At 43.4% G+C, this 16,140-nt stretch overlaps 1 protein-coding gene across 1 annotated transcript in view; it reads right to left on the reverse strand.

The window, feature by feature from the left end:
- Positions 1-16,140, reverse strand: part of WWOX (WW domain containing oxidoreductase) — a 930,620-nt gene that overhangs the window by 872,797 nt on the left and 41,683 nt on the right. Inside the window, exon 5 of the mRNA XM_078062358.1 lies at positions 9,636-9,742. Within this exon, the coding sequence (XP_077918484.1) occupies positions 9,636-9,742 (107 nt within the window). The remainder of the gene's footprint in view (positions 1-9,635; positions 9,743-16,140) is intronic.

Raw genomic sequence — 16,140 nt, forward strand, 5'->3', positions numbered from 1 at the left:
ACTGGTCATTGATAACTGAACCTGATCTCCAACCCCTCTCCCCTCCCCAGAGGTCAGGCGGTGGGACGGGAAGTTCCAACCCTCTAATCACACAGTGGGCTCCACCAGAAACCAGCCCACATCCTTGGGTGGGGTCTAGAACTCAACTCATTCACATAACAAAAGACACCTCTAGGAGCTCACCCCAAACACAGGGAGGAAGACCAAATGTGTGTTTCCTATCATACATCACAAGATCACAATACGTGTTATTTTACTTCATCCCTCACCATGACTGAGAACAATTATTAGCACCATTCCGCAGGTCAATAAACCAAGGTTCAAAGACATTACCAAATTTGCCCAAGGATACCCAGTGAGCATGTGTGGGAACCATGATACAATCCTGAGTCTATACGACTCCAAAGCTGAGGTTCCCTTTACTCCACTGGACTGCCTCCCTATAAATTATAATTAAAAATAATTCTATAAATTAAAAATTAAATTTATAGGGCACCTGGGTGGCTCAGTCGTTAAGCGTCTGCCTTCGACTCAGGTCGTGATCCCAGGGTCCTGGGATCGAGCCCCGCATCGGGCTCCCTGCTCGGCGGAAGCCTGCTTCTCCCTCTGCCACTCCCCCTGCTTGTGTTCCCTCTCTCGCTATGTCTCTCTCTTCAAATAAATAAATAAAATCTTAAAAAAAAAAAAAAAATTAAATTTATAAATTAAATTTAAAATAGCCTATAAATTAAAAATTATAAATTGAATATTAGTCTATTTTAAATATACACTTGAAATAAACCCTAGCCCATTACAGTGTGCGCCGCCCCACTCTGAGACTGGCTGCCCCCTTTACACTGTATCTCTGCATCTGTCCTTGGGTAAGAGGTTTTACTGTTTCTCCTCTCTGTTTAATCTAACACCTGCAATGTATGAGACTCTCTGTAAATGCCCCATAATAAATATGAAAAACAGTCTCTAGCATGTTTTTTCCCTCTTAAGTAATGGAGCCTAAATGCCTAGTGGCCAGAAGGAGGCCTTTGAGCCATTGGCTGAACACCATCTCAAGATGAAATCCGTCTCTTCAAATTATGTCAAAATTGCTTAATAAGAACTCAGGGGACCCCGTATTAATGAAAGGATGCATCTGCTTTGGGTTTCACATGATTGGGAGTGATGGTTTGGAGCTAGCCACCTATGCTTGATTTCCACTCTTTAAAAACCCCACAGTTAATCACAGCCCTCGTTATACAAAGGTTACAATGGATATAAAGTTTGAAAGATTCAGTTCAAGAGCGGTGGCCAGAGGAAAAAAAAAAACGCAAAACGAAGACACAGAGAGTGATCAAAGAACAATGAATAGCACCCAAGACTACATCAATGCAAAATGTTCAGAATGAGAAATGAAATGGAAAACTTGAAGGACAGGACCAGGCACAAGTCTGGGGCATTCTGGAGAAAGAGAAAACTCAGAATATTATAGCAATAATTATGTCCATGAGGGGGATGCATAATTTATTATCTAATGAAGAATCTTTCCTGAGCCTGTGACAAGAAAGGTCAAATAAGCAACTCAAGTAGAACAGTAAATACTCCATACACCACTTGAAGTGGAAGTCTGGGAAGGAGAGGGAATTTGGTGAGGTGAGTTTCATCAGCTCCACCAGATTACCAAAAGGGACCCAGGAAGCTCTCTTTCCTGGGGAATCACAGGGGGCCCTCGTTATCATGAACAGAGAAACATTCGCATATAAACACGCAAACTTCTATGAATACAATCTCTGGCTACAACTTTTAAAAAGAGAGGCCAGTCTTTTTACACAACACACACCAGGAGTTTTGGATTAGGTGACGAGATGGCTTTGGAGCCAGGCAAATATGGCTTCATACCCAAGATCCAACCCATAGCTCCCAGCTAGGTGAGCTTAGGCAAGCCTTTTGGCCCCAGCTAGCATCCAATGCCTCATCTGCAAAATGGGTTTAACACGTAACAGATATTTCATTGCTAAATGCTAAGCATCCATCGTGCCTTACAGAGAGACAAATAAGAATACCCAACCCCATCTGCAAGGGATAATAATAACGTGACATTTTGAAAACGGAAGTGTCCTAAGGGGGAACTCTAGAACTTTATCTTTACCTTTGTGTGTGTGTGCGTGTGCTTATTGATTTAAGCAAACGGTTTATATAGTTTTTGCTTGTTCGCAGACTTATTTATATCATACTTTATTTATTGAAAATCCAATACTACACATAAAAACAATTTTTAAAGCAAAGAAATGAGGAACCAATCTAGCAGCTGATTTAAGATGAATTTTTCCCAATAATCTACAACTATTAATAATATTAATAGTTTTTATATTTTTCGTTTAGCTGAAGATCATTCAAAACAATGGGGATGTGCCCTATAACTCGCAATGCGCTGAATGATGATCATCTTCCCCGAGCCAAGTCACCAGCTCAGGCAGGCACATCACGTGCTGCTTGCCTCCCCACAACACTCACCACTCACACACTGCATAAAAGAAGGCATTCACCTAAGGCCTCTGATCTATAAGTCAAATTAAGGGATTAAAGCTTCCATTCTCAAAGGGGAAATTCCCACAAATGCCAAAGCTACACCAGATCATAAAGCCACTGAGTACATTTGAGGGTGCTTAACAGTAGCTGGATTTCTCCAGTGGTCCTTAGAAGTGGAAGCCATTTATTGCTTGGCATCCCACCCCAACACTCTTAATATCATGTCACGAAAACACAGGGTGCTGGTGTCTATTCAAAGCACAGCAAAGTGTCAAACCCATGTGCCTAATACATTGGTTGGTACCCAGTCCTCTGTATGTGCAAATGCTACTAAAACCACTATTTCCAATGCTTATCAGTGAGGCTGCAATACGATGTGATACCATTAGCTTTCCACATGCCTTCCCTCCAACGAGATAAACAGCCCCGGTATCAACTCTATCGAAGACGGGAATAATTATGACACTTCAGTCCCGCCAACATCAAATTGCATGGTTACAATCAACCGGGCATGCGCTCTCCCTAACACATGCATATCCCATTACCTCTGACTAATAAATCTTTTCTTTTTACCCCTCATCTCCCTGCTTTCTCAATAACCATTCTGGTATAAGCCATCGCTAGCTGTTCCTGATGACTGATCCCTTAATCATCTTTCCTAAATATATGCAAAGTGTATTTCTTTGTAAATACAAAAGAAAAAGCAATCTCATAAATAATTAAGATGGCTTTTCAAATGACAGTTGAGTGCTAATATGAGCTACACTGGAAAATACTAATCAACAAACTAAATACACATCTAATAAAATGTAAGAGTCCAGACACAGGAAGACAGAGAAAGAATTCATTGCAACTCCATCTGAATCATGCTGATAAACATCCTCCCTACAGCTCCTCTTGCAGCCACTTGGACAGGTTAAGAAGAGTAAGCATTACTTGTACCTTCGTGTACAAATAAATTATTATTATTATTGTTATTAATAGCAGCAGATAAAATTGAATTGAATACTCAATCTACCCCCAGCAACATATTAAATACTACACATACATATGGTCAATGCATTTAATACTCACAGCTACTTAGGTCTCCTGGCATAGATATTATTATTTGGATTTTACAGATGAAGACACCATGGTTGGAGAAGAAACTCACCCAAGATCATAGGATGTATTTGCTTCTAAGCTTCGCCATTATAACAAAGCATATTTTATAGCAGTGGTCATCAGCTGGACATGATCTGCCCCACCAAGGGACATCTGCCCAGGAGGCATCGTGAAAACCACCCAGCCTGCCTTCTCTAGACCTCTTGGGAATCTTGGCTAAAATACCCATGAGAAAACGAGAGCAGCTGAGCTGGATCCCTGCTGCATTCTCCTGGCCAAGAGCATGTCATCCTAAGCAGTCTCTAGGAAGACCTGAAGTCTAGGCCAATTAAAAACATAAGTTAGAAAAGCATGGGCTTGAAGTCTTCCTTGGGGACCAAAGCTTCTCACCAAACTAAACATAGTTGAGTCACTCCTCCCTTATGATAGGGGAACAGCTCCAAGCCACATTCTGAGGAATCAGGAGTGGGTCACATAATAACTCCAAGGGAGGGCCATCAGCCCCTCTTCTCAGGCCAGGCCACTTTTGCCCACCCGGTTGGTTATCTCCATCTCTAGTAGATGCTAGAGCTTCTGAACATTCATTGGGCCCCATGTTTCACTAATGGGCAGCCCCTATATGTGGAGTCTCTTACATGATAAGCAGATTGAGTAAGGGCCTGGCACATGGGAGGCAGGCTGGCCTCCCCCACTCTTTTGACCCCCCCCAGCAACCCCAGCCATGGCCCCACCCCTTTTTATCCTGTACACAACTGGTAGGTAGGCAGGTGACCAGAGGCCCAGCTGCTTTAGTTCTATTCAACCTCCTTGCTCCCCAGGACCAGAAGCTTTAGTTCCCAAGTTTTAAGAATCTAAAAATCAGGAACGGTAACAAGGTGAGAGAACAGAGAGGAAGCGGGAGCCCCCCTTAGGCCTTCTAAGAGCTCAACATTGAGTTGCTGGAGTCTTGTTGTAGCTGTTTATAAAGTGCATTTTGATACCTGATCAACTATTGTTCTTTGCATACGATCCCCCTGGAGTTCTCAGATTTCAGGATGGAGAGTAGGACGGGCCATACCTCCATAAACACAGCAACAAAACTTGCCTTGGATAAATACTTACTGAGGAAAGGAAAATATCAACCACACAGCACAGCGGGGACTCAGACAAATCTATCAGTGTCCCAAACGTAGAGAACTTACATGGAATCTTAACAGCCTGACAGTGCTGCTAAATGAAAGAGAATCAACCTGATCCTGAAAAGAGGAAAGTAAACTTCCTACTCAGCCAGCCATATGGGCTCCTTGGCATACCTAGGGAAAAATCAGGTTCTTGTCTTAGAGGGAGGGGACACTAGTCCGTAATCCACTTAAGGACACGAATGAGGTAGATCACATCCTCCTAAGGAGGACTGCTTAACAACACAGGTACTGAACCCCAGTTCCAGAGATACTTCATTTAAATACAAATGGGGAATGATGGGCCTCCCTCCTGTCCCTCCTTTTTAAATTATGCTAAATCGATTGGCCTTTTAAGAGGGTAGTTTACTTCTATATTGTCCATGTTATCCAATTTTAATTGTTTTCAATTCTTATTACTAACTTTGAAGCAACCAAAACATCTCAGCAGGAGGGCATCTTCCCATGAAATAATTATTAGTAGTCATAATTACATATAGGCTTTTAATATAATTCCATATGGAATGTGTTTTCATTTAAGTTGTATTTTACTAAATAGCTAGATCCCCCAAAACTGGTTTGAGAACTCTAAAGGATGTCTTGAATGAAAAGGGATTGCTTAGAACAATAAGGTACATCAGTGTTGCTCCCTGTGAGAAATTAGGGTTAATCCTGAAATTAATCCCTCAGATAGCATCTAGCAATTCTGAAAGCAAAGCCTGAAAGGTCACGAACATGCGTGATGCCGAATGTGGTAGACAAGCCGGCCATGAAGTAGACAGACTTTGGGTTTGGAGGCCAGATGGACAAACTGTGCCAGAAACCTGCCTCCAGGCTTATCAGATGTGGGACTCTGGGACGTCCTTTCACCCTTCTGGGCCCTCCCTTGGCTCTTCTGTAAAAAGGAGGAAACCAGGGTTTTGCATCTCCTGAACAGGGATATAAAGTGCCTCACCTGGGACACAGCACATGACAGGGACTCACTAAAGGGTGGTTGTGAGATGCCCCATGGTGACCGTGAGAATAATGTCCCACCGGCTTGGAGGCAGACATGAAGGTTCTGGAACACGGCAATTCTAGAAAGAGCCGTGAAGGCAGGGAAGCAAAGACCAGGCAGGAAAGAACAAGTTGGGGAAGGAGGCATGAACTCCATCTCCAGAGCCAAGCTGAGAATGCCCACCGAGCCCTGGCACATGCAAGCCAACGCTGAGCCAAACAGCCCACAGACTTCGGAGAGCACTTTTGCTGCAACAAAAAACTCTGGATCATTTCAAGTCTCCCGTGAGGCGCCGATATGCTGCAGTACCTTCCTGGCTCTGCTACCGACAGGATTCATCCCAGATAAAGTATGAACATGCTCAAGCTGGCTAGCAGCTGGAAAAACTGGAGTCAATCAAATTGACCTTGAGAAACACAAGAAGGGGGTATTTAATGATGTGCCAGATTAAGTGCCTGCACAGAGATGAGGTAGGGAAGGGCCTGCAGGAAGCCAGCCCAGCACTCCCTGACGGTGGGGTAGTGAGGGGGCTCATGCAGATCACGAAGGCAGGTTTGCAGACACCTCACACTCTGCGGACAGTGCGACAACATGAACCGGCTTTGGGCACCAGACCTGAGCTTCCACAATCATAGTCAAGGGGGCTGAGGAAATGGTAGAACGGTGCTCACAGGGAAGAAGCAAAGAGATGAGACATGATAAAGAGATTAGTCTCAACCTACAAAATTCGATTTAAATGTTTGAAATGCCATGCGAGTATTAGTTTTGTTATTGTTCCCGTTTCCTTTACTCATGTGTCTGACAGCGAGTATTTTGGGGTAACTCTTTCTCTGGGAGCACGGCTGGCCAGGCGACATCAAGTGACTGATACTGTAGGATGAAAGCAGGCAAGGGTGCACTGTGTCATCTGAAACTGACTCCCAGACACCCAAGTACGGCTTCAAATGCAAGGAAGAGAAACTAAATGGTGGGTCTTTATGCTCATGCTATTCAACCTTCTTTGTCAGAGGTGAGGAAATGGGAGACACAAAACAGACTGAAAGGCTCGCTAAGGCCCCACAGGGAAACAGGGAACACCCAAGACTTGCTGCCTCTCTGCATCAAACAATGGTGATAATGGGTTAAACAGAGATGTACCTGTGCTCGTACATAAGGAAGAAAGAAGATAATTTTTAAAATGCATAAACATTTATGTTTTAGTATTACCTTCCAAGACTGGTTTAAATATTCCTATCATCGTACAATATGGCTCTTACATTATCACTAGGGCCACTGAATTCCATTTTGTCCAGTCTAAGTCTAACACTAGATGGGCAAAATGGTACAGGTTTGACACTATCTGTTGCTAGATAACGGTCGTCTTCCTCGTTGACAGTGGGGATAGAAACCCACTACGATCCCACCAGATGACTACTGGGAAGCTGCTACCAAGATTTTAAATACAAAGACCCTTTGAATCAATGGGTCCACTCCTAAGATTCTGCCCTATGTCACTCATGAAGGTATATATGAAGAATGCTCACTGCAGGACAGTTTAGACCCAATTTTGGGTGAAAATACAAGAGACTGAACTTTAAGAGAGCATCACTCGGAATAGCAAAACAACACAACCTCAAAGTCCACCAAAAGGGACACTGCTCAGATAAGTTGGGGCATAAGCACATGATGGGGATTATATCGCAGTGAAAAAACGAGGTGGACCTATATGCACTAATAAGAAAAGATCTCCTAATGGTATTAAGTGAAAAAATTCAAAGTATGTAACAGCATGTGTATGTTTGCTAGAATATACAAGAAATGGTTAATAATATTTACCTTCCAAGAGAAGGACTGGGAGGGACTTTCGCTTTTTATTTTCTACCTTCCCAGACCTGTGTGAAGATTCAGACCCTATGCACATGTTACCATCTGTCCGCCTTGTACATCTCTGAAGGTGATTACTACCTCACCTAATACAGGCTATTACTTAAGCATTACAGAGATACTAAGATCATCAAAAGAAAATGGGCCCTGTATTTTTTTTTTCAATTTAACTCAAAGAATTCAGAGAACTCAAGACAAGGGTTCATTTGAAATATACTGAATTTGAAATATTTCATTTGAAATATACTGTAAAAAAGCAGAAACAAATCTTCCTTTTCTTAACTTTAATAACTTTTTAGCCTAGAACACCAGACACTGTCCTAAAGGAATCATGGTCTGTTTCTTCCAATGGCAAGAAATCTTCCACAGTGTTCAGAAAACGAAGACATCTTTAATTAAAAAAATAAAAAATTTTTTAAAAGGATGGGGGGAGCCTGGGTGGCACGTCTGACTCTTGGTTTCGGCGCAGGTCGTGATCTCAGGATCCTGAGATCAAGCCCCCGGTCGGGATCTGCATTCAGCATGGAGTCTGCTTTGGATTCTCTCTGTCCCTCACTCTGCCCCTCCTGCTCTCTCTCGCTCTCTCTCTCTCTCTCTCTCAAATAATTAAATCTTTAAAAAAGAAGAAGAAAACAAAGACAGCGTTGGGAAGGACTGTCCAACCCCCTTTATGCTCTGCTCACAGCCACACGAGGGTCTCCTCCTCCGCTTTCCCTTCCTCCTCCCAGGGATGCGCACACAGGCCACTCCCTCTGCCCAGTCTGACCTTCTCCATCCTCCCTCAGGTCGCTTCCTTCTCAGAGACTCCAGATGTCCCCCACCTCCAGGCCTTATTCACCGTTTGGGAGTACTACATACTTCCTAGTACCCAGTACCAGCATTTCAGGTTCACACTGATGTTTCTGTGTCTTTGGTTAAATCTGACTTCCACTTTGGGGTGAAAGCTGCACAGAGACAGGATAGCCCCCAGTACCCATGACAGAGTACACGTCATAAACGTGTGACTGACAAGCAAATAAACGAACACAGCCTATACTTCACGCCAAAGCCCAGGGATCACGCTACAGAAGTGACCCACATGTGCCACTCTCCAGCTCAAACCCCTGCTGTCTTCTTCCTCACTGGCTCTGGGGCCGCAGGGACACCCCCACAGCACCTCTGTCACCTCTGCCCCTGCCATCTGGCTCCAGCCACACTGGCCTCCCTGCTGATCCTGAATCCTCCAGGCACACTCCTACTTCTGTGCCTTGGCACATGCTGTTCCCACCACTTAGAAAGCATGTCCCCGACACTGACGCAGCTTGCTACTTCACTTCATTCAAGTCTTATATCAAATGTCACCAATTCAGAGAGTTCTCTGCTAAGTACCCAAACTAAAATAGCCCACACTGTAACTGTTCATCCCTCTCTCTGCTTCACTGTGCTTCATTGCATTTATAACAATCCGGCAGGGTGTTAAATATTAAATCAAATTATCCCTTATGGTCCATTTCTCTGTACCTAGACAGTAAGCCCAAGGGAGGGCAGGGATTTTGTTCTGTTTGATATGCTACATCCTCAGCCTCAAGAGTACTGCAGGCCTTCGATAAATGTTTGTGCACCGACGTATCAGCACCAACATCCACGCAGAGAGAGAAAAGCGAAAAGTAAAAAACAGAGGGTTAAAGCCCACCCCCTTCCAATCTTAAAAACCATTAGCATAACAAACTCTTAGCTGTATGCATGGGCGTTAACCACATTTTATTTTCTTAGTAAATGAAAGGAATGAGTGAACATTCTCAAACCTCTGACTAATAAAGCAGATGACATTGACAATGAACCATAAACAATGTATGGATACAGGCTTGCCTGTCCTTCCATTCATAAAATAAACACAGCGAATAGGACTTCAAAAATAAAGAAAACGTTATTTGAAGAGCAATAAACTTTATGCACTGCACTAAAACCTCCATGTGTTTATCCCAGCATGTGTATTTGACAATTAAAAAAAAAAAAATGGTCAAGGGCTTACTTACCCATTCTCCTAAAATCTGTGACACAGCTTCATTGGCCCTTGTCACATTCCTACAGGCAAGGATCACGTGTGCACCATGGAGGGCAAAAGACTTGGCAGTTTCAAACCCTATGGTTTAAAGGAAAGTCAACATTAGAAGACACAATGCAAAACACTGACTCACCCGAAGGGCCTTTATTGAGCACTGCGCACATTGGCCCAGCGGCTCTCAGCCAGAGGCAATCTGTCCCCTGGTAGACAGCTGCAAATGTCTAGAGACATTTTCAGTGGTCACGACGGGGGACAGGGTGCTACTGGCCTCTAGTGTGTAAAGGTCAGGGGTGCTACAAAATACCCTACAAAGCACAGGACAGTGCGCACAACAAAGAATCATCTGGCCTGAAGTGTCAACACTGTTGAGGTTGAGAAAACCCAGCCCAGGAACACACCATCCCCAAGGCGTAGGACAAACCATAGGAGAGCTCACAGCACAGTCCACCATATATAACAACCGCCTAATGAGAAGATTCTGTGTTAAATATAAAGAATAAGGATGTATAAAGACTCAGACATGGCCACTGCCCTTGAAGAGTTCACACTCATTATAATAAGAAAAAACAGACCTGCAAAGGAAAACAAACATACAACATTTTTATTATATTCTGGACAATGCACTCTGCACTGTGCTACACGCATCCAAAAATGGCAGCCTGGGGTCCTTACACCCACCCTCCCACTGAGAACAATTAGAAGAGCTGGACCAAACAACACACATGCACACACATGCACACACCCTTGAAGGCATCAGAGGGACACTGACTGAGGATTTGGGGACCTGGAAAAGCGGGAAAGCCAAGAGAGATGAGCCAGCTTTGGTGCTGCCATGCCCAGTGAAGGTATTCTTCAAAAGTAAAGGTTAACAAATTTTTAAACAAACCAAACAAGACAAACGAAAAGCTGAGAGGCTATGTCACCATCTATGGCCAGATCTGGCCTAGAGGAGACATTCAAGGATGCTCTGCAAGCAGGAGGAAAACGACCCTCGAAATCTGGAGGTGCAGAAAGTAACAAAGAGTAACACAAAGGTAAGTTTATGGAAAAATCGAAATGATAACAATAATAGCTTGCAAATTTTGGAATACATAGAATTACTCTGTTGATAATAACAATGCATAATCTAGGAAAAATTCTATATATTTAAAGAAAAGCCTCAAAATGAAAACTCTGGATCCATGTTTTGAACAGAAAGGCTACCAAACATTTAAGAAAATAAAAACACCTATCTTCCAAAAATTCTTCCACATAATAGAAAAAGCAAAAAAAAACTCAACTATTTTATAAGCCTCAAACTCTTTAGTCATTAGGGAAGTGTAAAGATACAATGAGATTAAAAAAATAATAATAAAATTAAAAAGATTCAATTAGATACTACTACATTCCCATTACTACAATGGCTAAACATTAAAATGACCAGACCAAACACTGGCAAGAATGTGGAACAACTAGAACTCTTATAAAGTCTAATTCCAGAGCCTAAAGCCTACACCACTGCTCTCAGGCACCTCTTGTAAGCTGCATGGAAGACCACACGAGTGCACCAAACAACAAACCAATCAGTCCTACTAGAGGGAGCAGCAATGTGATTCAGCCAAAGCCATGTCAAACGACCGCAGATGACTGTTTCCAAGATACTGTTTATATGTACGCAAAATCAGAGTACCATTATCTTACGGAGATTGCCATGTGAAAGAGTCCAGCAAAGTTCACTCATTCATATCTTCCATATATCTAATCTTCATGGAGGCCAGTCTATTTATATAAACTAGCTCTCGGGGGAAGGCAGCACAGATCAGAGTGGGAAACTCAAACTCAGGAGTTTGACATACCAATGTTGACCCCAGCTCTAGCTATTTATAAGCTGTGGACTATGCCTTTAACCCCATCAGAAACTCAGAGATCTTTTCTTAAAATGAGGAGTAAGTAGTTAACTTACACTAAGAGCCTAATATAACAAAAGTAGGTGGAAAACAAGTGTTAATTCCCATTCTTTCCAAAATCTTTGGTGTAAAGTTCCTGTGTCTCCTCTGTGACTTGTATGATCTATCAAATACAGCCCAGTCATTACAACTGAAAAGTTAACAATCTCTCCTCGATCTGCTCCCAGCAGCAACCCAAGAGCTGACTGGCTTTAATATCAACCAGAATTTGAAGAAATTAGCTACAAGACCCACCATTCCATTTGTGTGAATATTGGCTCTGGAACACACGTGAACTTCACTGTTGAGATAACTTGAGTTATTTTTCAGATTATGCCAAGTTCTATAACCCGAGATATTCACTTTACCATTATATCTAAGGACAACATCCTATACTTGAATCTGATGCTAACATGATGCCCAAAGGAATTCCAATCTGAAATACTTAACATCTACATCAGTTTGCAACCTCCTTGGTGTATGTAATGAAAGCAGGTTGAAGCTGTATCTTCTTGAGGCAAGAACACAATAACCTGAAATTTGCTAATTTTGATCCGTGATGCCAATTACACCACTTACCACCAGTGGCAAAAGGTACCTACGTCATTTGGGGAAAGAGAAAGAAGTAAAACATCAGGTTTTGTAGCCCAGCTGGGGTGGATGGGGACAGGCATAGGACGAAATCTTGCTGACTGATGTGCTACATCAATCAGACTAATGAAATGCTGACGGCCATATGGAGGGAACGTGAAGTGGCCAAAAATGACTTCACCTGCACTCCCAGAAGATCTTGTTGAGATGGTGGACTCTGCGTCCCTGTGAAATGTCCAGGTCAGAGCAATTATCAATAATATTTTTCATCACATTTTCATCAGAGGATAGAAAAAGAAAAAAAAAAAATGATGTTGGGAAAGATGGCGGACACAATGCTTGGTCATTCGTTAGCAACCATCTTTTTATTTTTTTATTTTTTTTTTTTAAAGATTTTATTTATTCATTTGAGAGCAAGAGACAGAGAGCACACAAGCAGGGGGAGAGGCAGAGCGAGAGAGGAGAAGCAGGCTCCCTGCTGAGCCAGCCGGAAGCCTGATGTGGGGCTCGATCCCAAGACCTGGAGATCATGACCTGAGCCGAAGGCAGACGCCTAACCATCTGAGCCACCCAGGCGCCCCGCAACCATCTTTTTAAGGGGCCGAGAGGGCATGGAGACAATGCAGGGCCAGGCTGACCCCGAGGCTCCATCTATTGAATTTAAAAGTTCAAATATAAACTCCTTAGAATCTGTGCCTTTTTGATCCCTGTGTCCCATGGGACTAACACCCAGTGGGATTCAACAAATACCTGCCAGGGTCGTATAGGTTGTTCATAGGCTACAATTCTGGACTACTGCAAAACAATCCAAGTTGTTTCAAACAACATTGATGGCCCTCTGACTTCCTTTTTTAACAATGAATAATTATTGAGATCCTGCAAAGACAGGGCTCACAGCGGTTTTGAATGACACCAGCTAGAAATCCATGGGGAAGAGCATGTCCGTTTGCTATCAAAATTTATCTTCCCAGGGGCGCCTGGGTGGCTCAGTCATTAAGCGTCTGCGTTCGGCTCAGGTCATGATCCCAGGGTCCTGGGATCGAGCCCCACATCGGGCTCCCTGCTCAGCGGGAAGCCTGCTTCTCCCTCTCCCACTCCCCCTGCTTGTGTTCCCTCTTTCACTGTGTCTCTCTCTGTCAAATAAATAAAATCCTTAAAAAAAAAAAATTTATTTTCCCAAACAAACCTGTTTAAGTCACACTATCTCAGTTGACAAAATGACCTACGGCAAAGGACTTTTTATTACAAAAAGGAAGGCGCCCGACATGATGACAGCATCAGGCTGCAGCCACAAGTCTGCACCCTCTCTGTTTCACAGAATCCCTGCCTGTGGTTACAGTTCAGCCATCTACCTGCGTCGTGTAAAATGACCCTCTGGCTCTTACATCTTCCCTTATCTGAGCAACACGTTACACGTTGCGGGTCTCCTTTTAAAAGCTGTGAGAGATAGCTCCATTTTCTTATCCTTTACAAGTGCCTTTGGAGCCAAAACCAAAGCATGGATATTTCAAAAGATGAAGGTTTAACAGGAAGGACAATAACACTCTCCTAGTAAACCGTATCTCTAGAGTGTGGAGTTTTATGAAGAAAAAAAAAAAAAAGAAAGAAAGAAAAAGAAAAGAAAAAAAAGTTTAATAATGCTACCTACTGCTCAAGTAGGTAGAATAGCATCCCTCATGCTCCTAATACCTGAGAATAGCATCCCTCATGCTCCTAATACCACGGCTGATGACCAGCTTAATTAGCTAAATGTAGTAGTGCTGAGCCAATTCTGCAGAGTGCCAAAGTTTGTGCAAAATAATGAAAGCAATGGTTTACTAAATTTAATAACCTGATTCATCTTATAAAAAATTAACTTTATGACAATGTTTAAATTGAACCAGCTTAACTGCATGGAGGTGGTGAGTGCGTTCAGAAGAATACTTAAAGCTAATAATATAAAGAAAATAGAAGAAGACATTTTAGAACAACGGGCAGCATCTGCTTTCCAGCACTTGTTACATCTGATCCAATCAGGAAGATTAAGTGGCCACGAAGGTTTAATATCTTGCTGTCGAGTTTTAAGCTTTGCATACAAACATTAAAGTACCATAAAAGGGAAAACATATCCCCCCCAAAAAATACTAAATACCCGCTTGTCTCACACAAGTTTTCATTCTCAAGAATGGAGGTTACAGGCTGGTGATCACGGGATAAATCAAACCCGTGGCCTGCTTTGTTCAGCTCAAACATTGTTTCCCTCCCTCCTCCTCTCCCTTCCTTTCCTTCCTCCCCTCTTCCACCTCCCACCCTCTCTTCCTCCCTTCTTTCCTCATATGAATTAGTTACCAGCATTAAAAGCCCAGAAAATGACATATCTAAGGGCGGATGTCCAACATCTCTGAAAAAGCTTACAAGTGGACCACACTGGGCCCCCATCCCACGGTTGCCACAGGCTAGAGACATGGGGTCTGTGCCCTCCTGTTGGCCCCGGTCACCACCCATGCTGCTGACTTCACCTGCCAGACCACTGCGGGCATCTGATGCTCAGACGCACATTATACAGGTAAGATTCACGCTAGAGACAATGCTCCAGCCTTGCCACAAAACTGCCACAATCAGAATTTTCACATCTGAATTGTTGCACCTCAAAGAATGTGTCACACTGACCTGCTCAAGATTTGACTGAAACCCTGTCAAGCCCCACTCTGTCAAGCATAAGAAGATCAGGACGCCAGCTACCCCCTGGAAGGCCTGGCGGCAGCGCTCAACCCTACACAAGGAAACACAGGGTGACAACTCAGGGACCCGCAGGAATTAGGATATATGTGGTGCACATTTTGTGACCCACCTTCTTGGCATTTCCCAAATGCCACTGAGCGGTAGCAGAAACTGTGGGCGAGAGCTATGCTGTGACCAGAGGACATAAAAAAGAAAGGCTGGATACATGGCAAGACAAGATCATGGATTGGCGAGAGGCCCCATGTGAAGGAAGAATAGGGAACCGGATGGGAGATGAACACCTGTCCAATAAGCAGAAACTGTGGGGCCCTGGCAGGCAACAGGGCGCAGCGCTGTGAATAACAATAATTACGATCAGTATTATAACTATACAATTACATATTATGTAGTTACACGTATTATATAGTTATAATAATTATTATTCCATCCATTTAAGATACTTCTGGTGGTCATGCAGGAAGTGACTGAGCTGAAGACACTGAAGCCTTGTGACCAGCCAGGAGGGGATGAGGTACCCTCTGAGGCTGAACAGGTAAGGGAAAAATGAGAAAATAATTCAGGAAGCAAACCTCTCCAAAGCCTGATGACAGTCTGAGTCTACGTCTGAGGGGGCACACCAAGTCTCCAAAGACGCCGGCCTGGCCACATGAGAGGCCACTGGTTGACTGATCCAGGCAGTGACTACAAAGGAGGACCGGGTTTGTGTGTGGTGGTGGAGGGGGCAGACGAAGCAGGTGACCTCACCCGGTAAGACTCACCGGCAGGACGGATAGGTGTGGACAGAGTCACAGATTCCTCAGGCACAAAGGACATCAGGGTGGGAACCCAGTCCCCACAAAGTCTCCAATCAAGTAGGAGCTAAGAACAAGGCCGGTTCTTTCCCCGACACTGGGAAGGCTCCTTCTGGTTTGAGTTTTTTAATTTTCTCCATATTGTGGATTTACTTGGGCAGTGTCCCCATTTACTGTAAATTATGGTTTTAATTATCATTTTTATTAAGATGCCCAAAGGAGTCAGGGCTTACAACACCCGTAATTTTTAATGGGTTGTTATTATTAATTTATAATTGAGAAACACTGGAGACAAATGTTACTTGTAACTGCACACAATTAAAAGGCCAAGAAGATGGTGATCCTCCACCCCCCAACGCACCACTAAAGCAATCTTGAGAAACAATCAACAAGTTGCGGAACATTCTAGCACCAGCCAACTCGCCCCACTCGGAGCTCTACCGTCAGG

Source organism: Halichoerus grypus, chromosome 15 (assembly GCF_964656455.1).
Source record: "Halichoerus grypus chromosome 15, mHalGry1.hap1.1, whole genome shotgun sequence".
Classification (NCBI taxonomy): Eukaryota; Metazoa; Chordata; class Mammalia; order Carnivora; family Phocidae; genus Halichoerus; species Halichoerus grypus.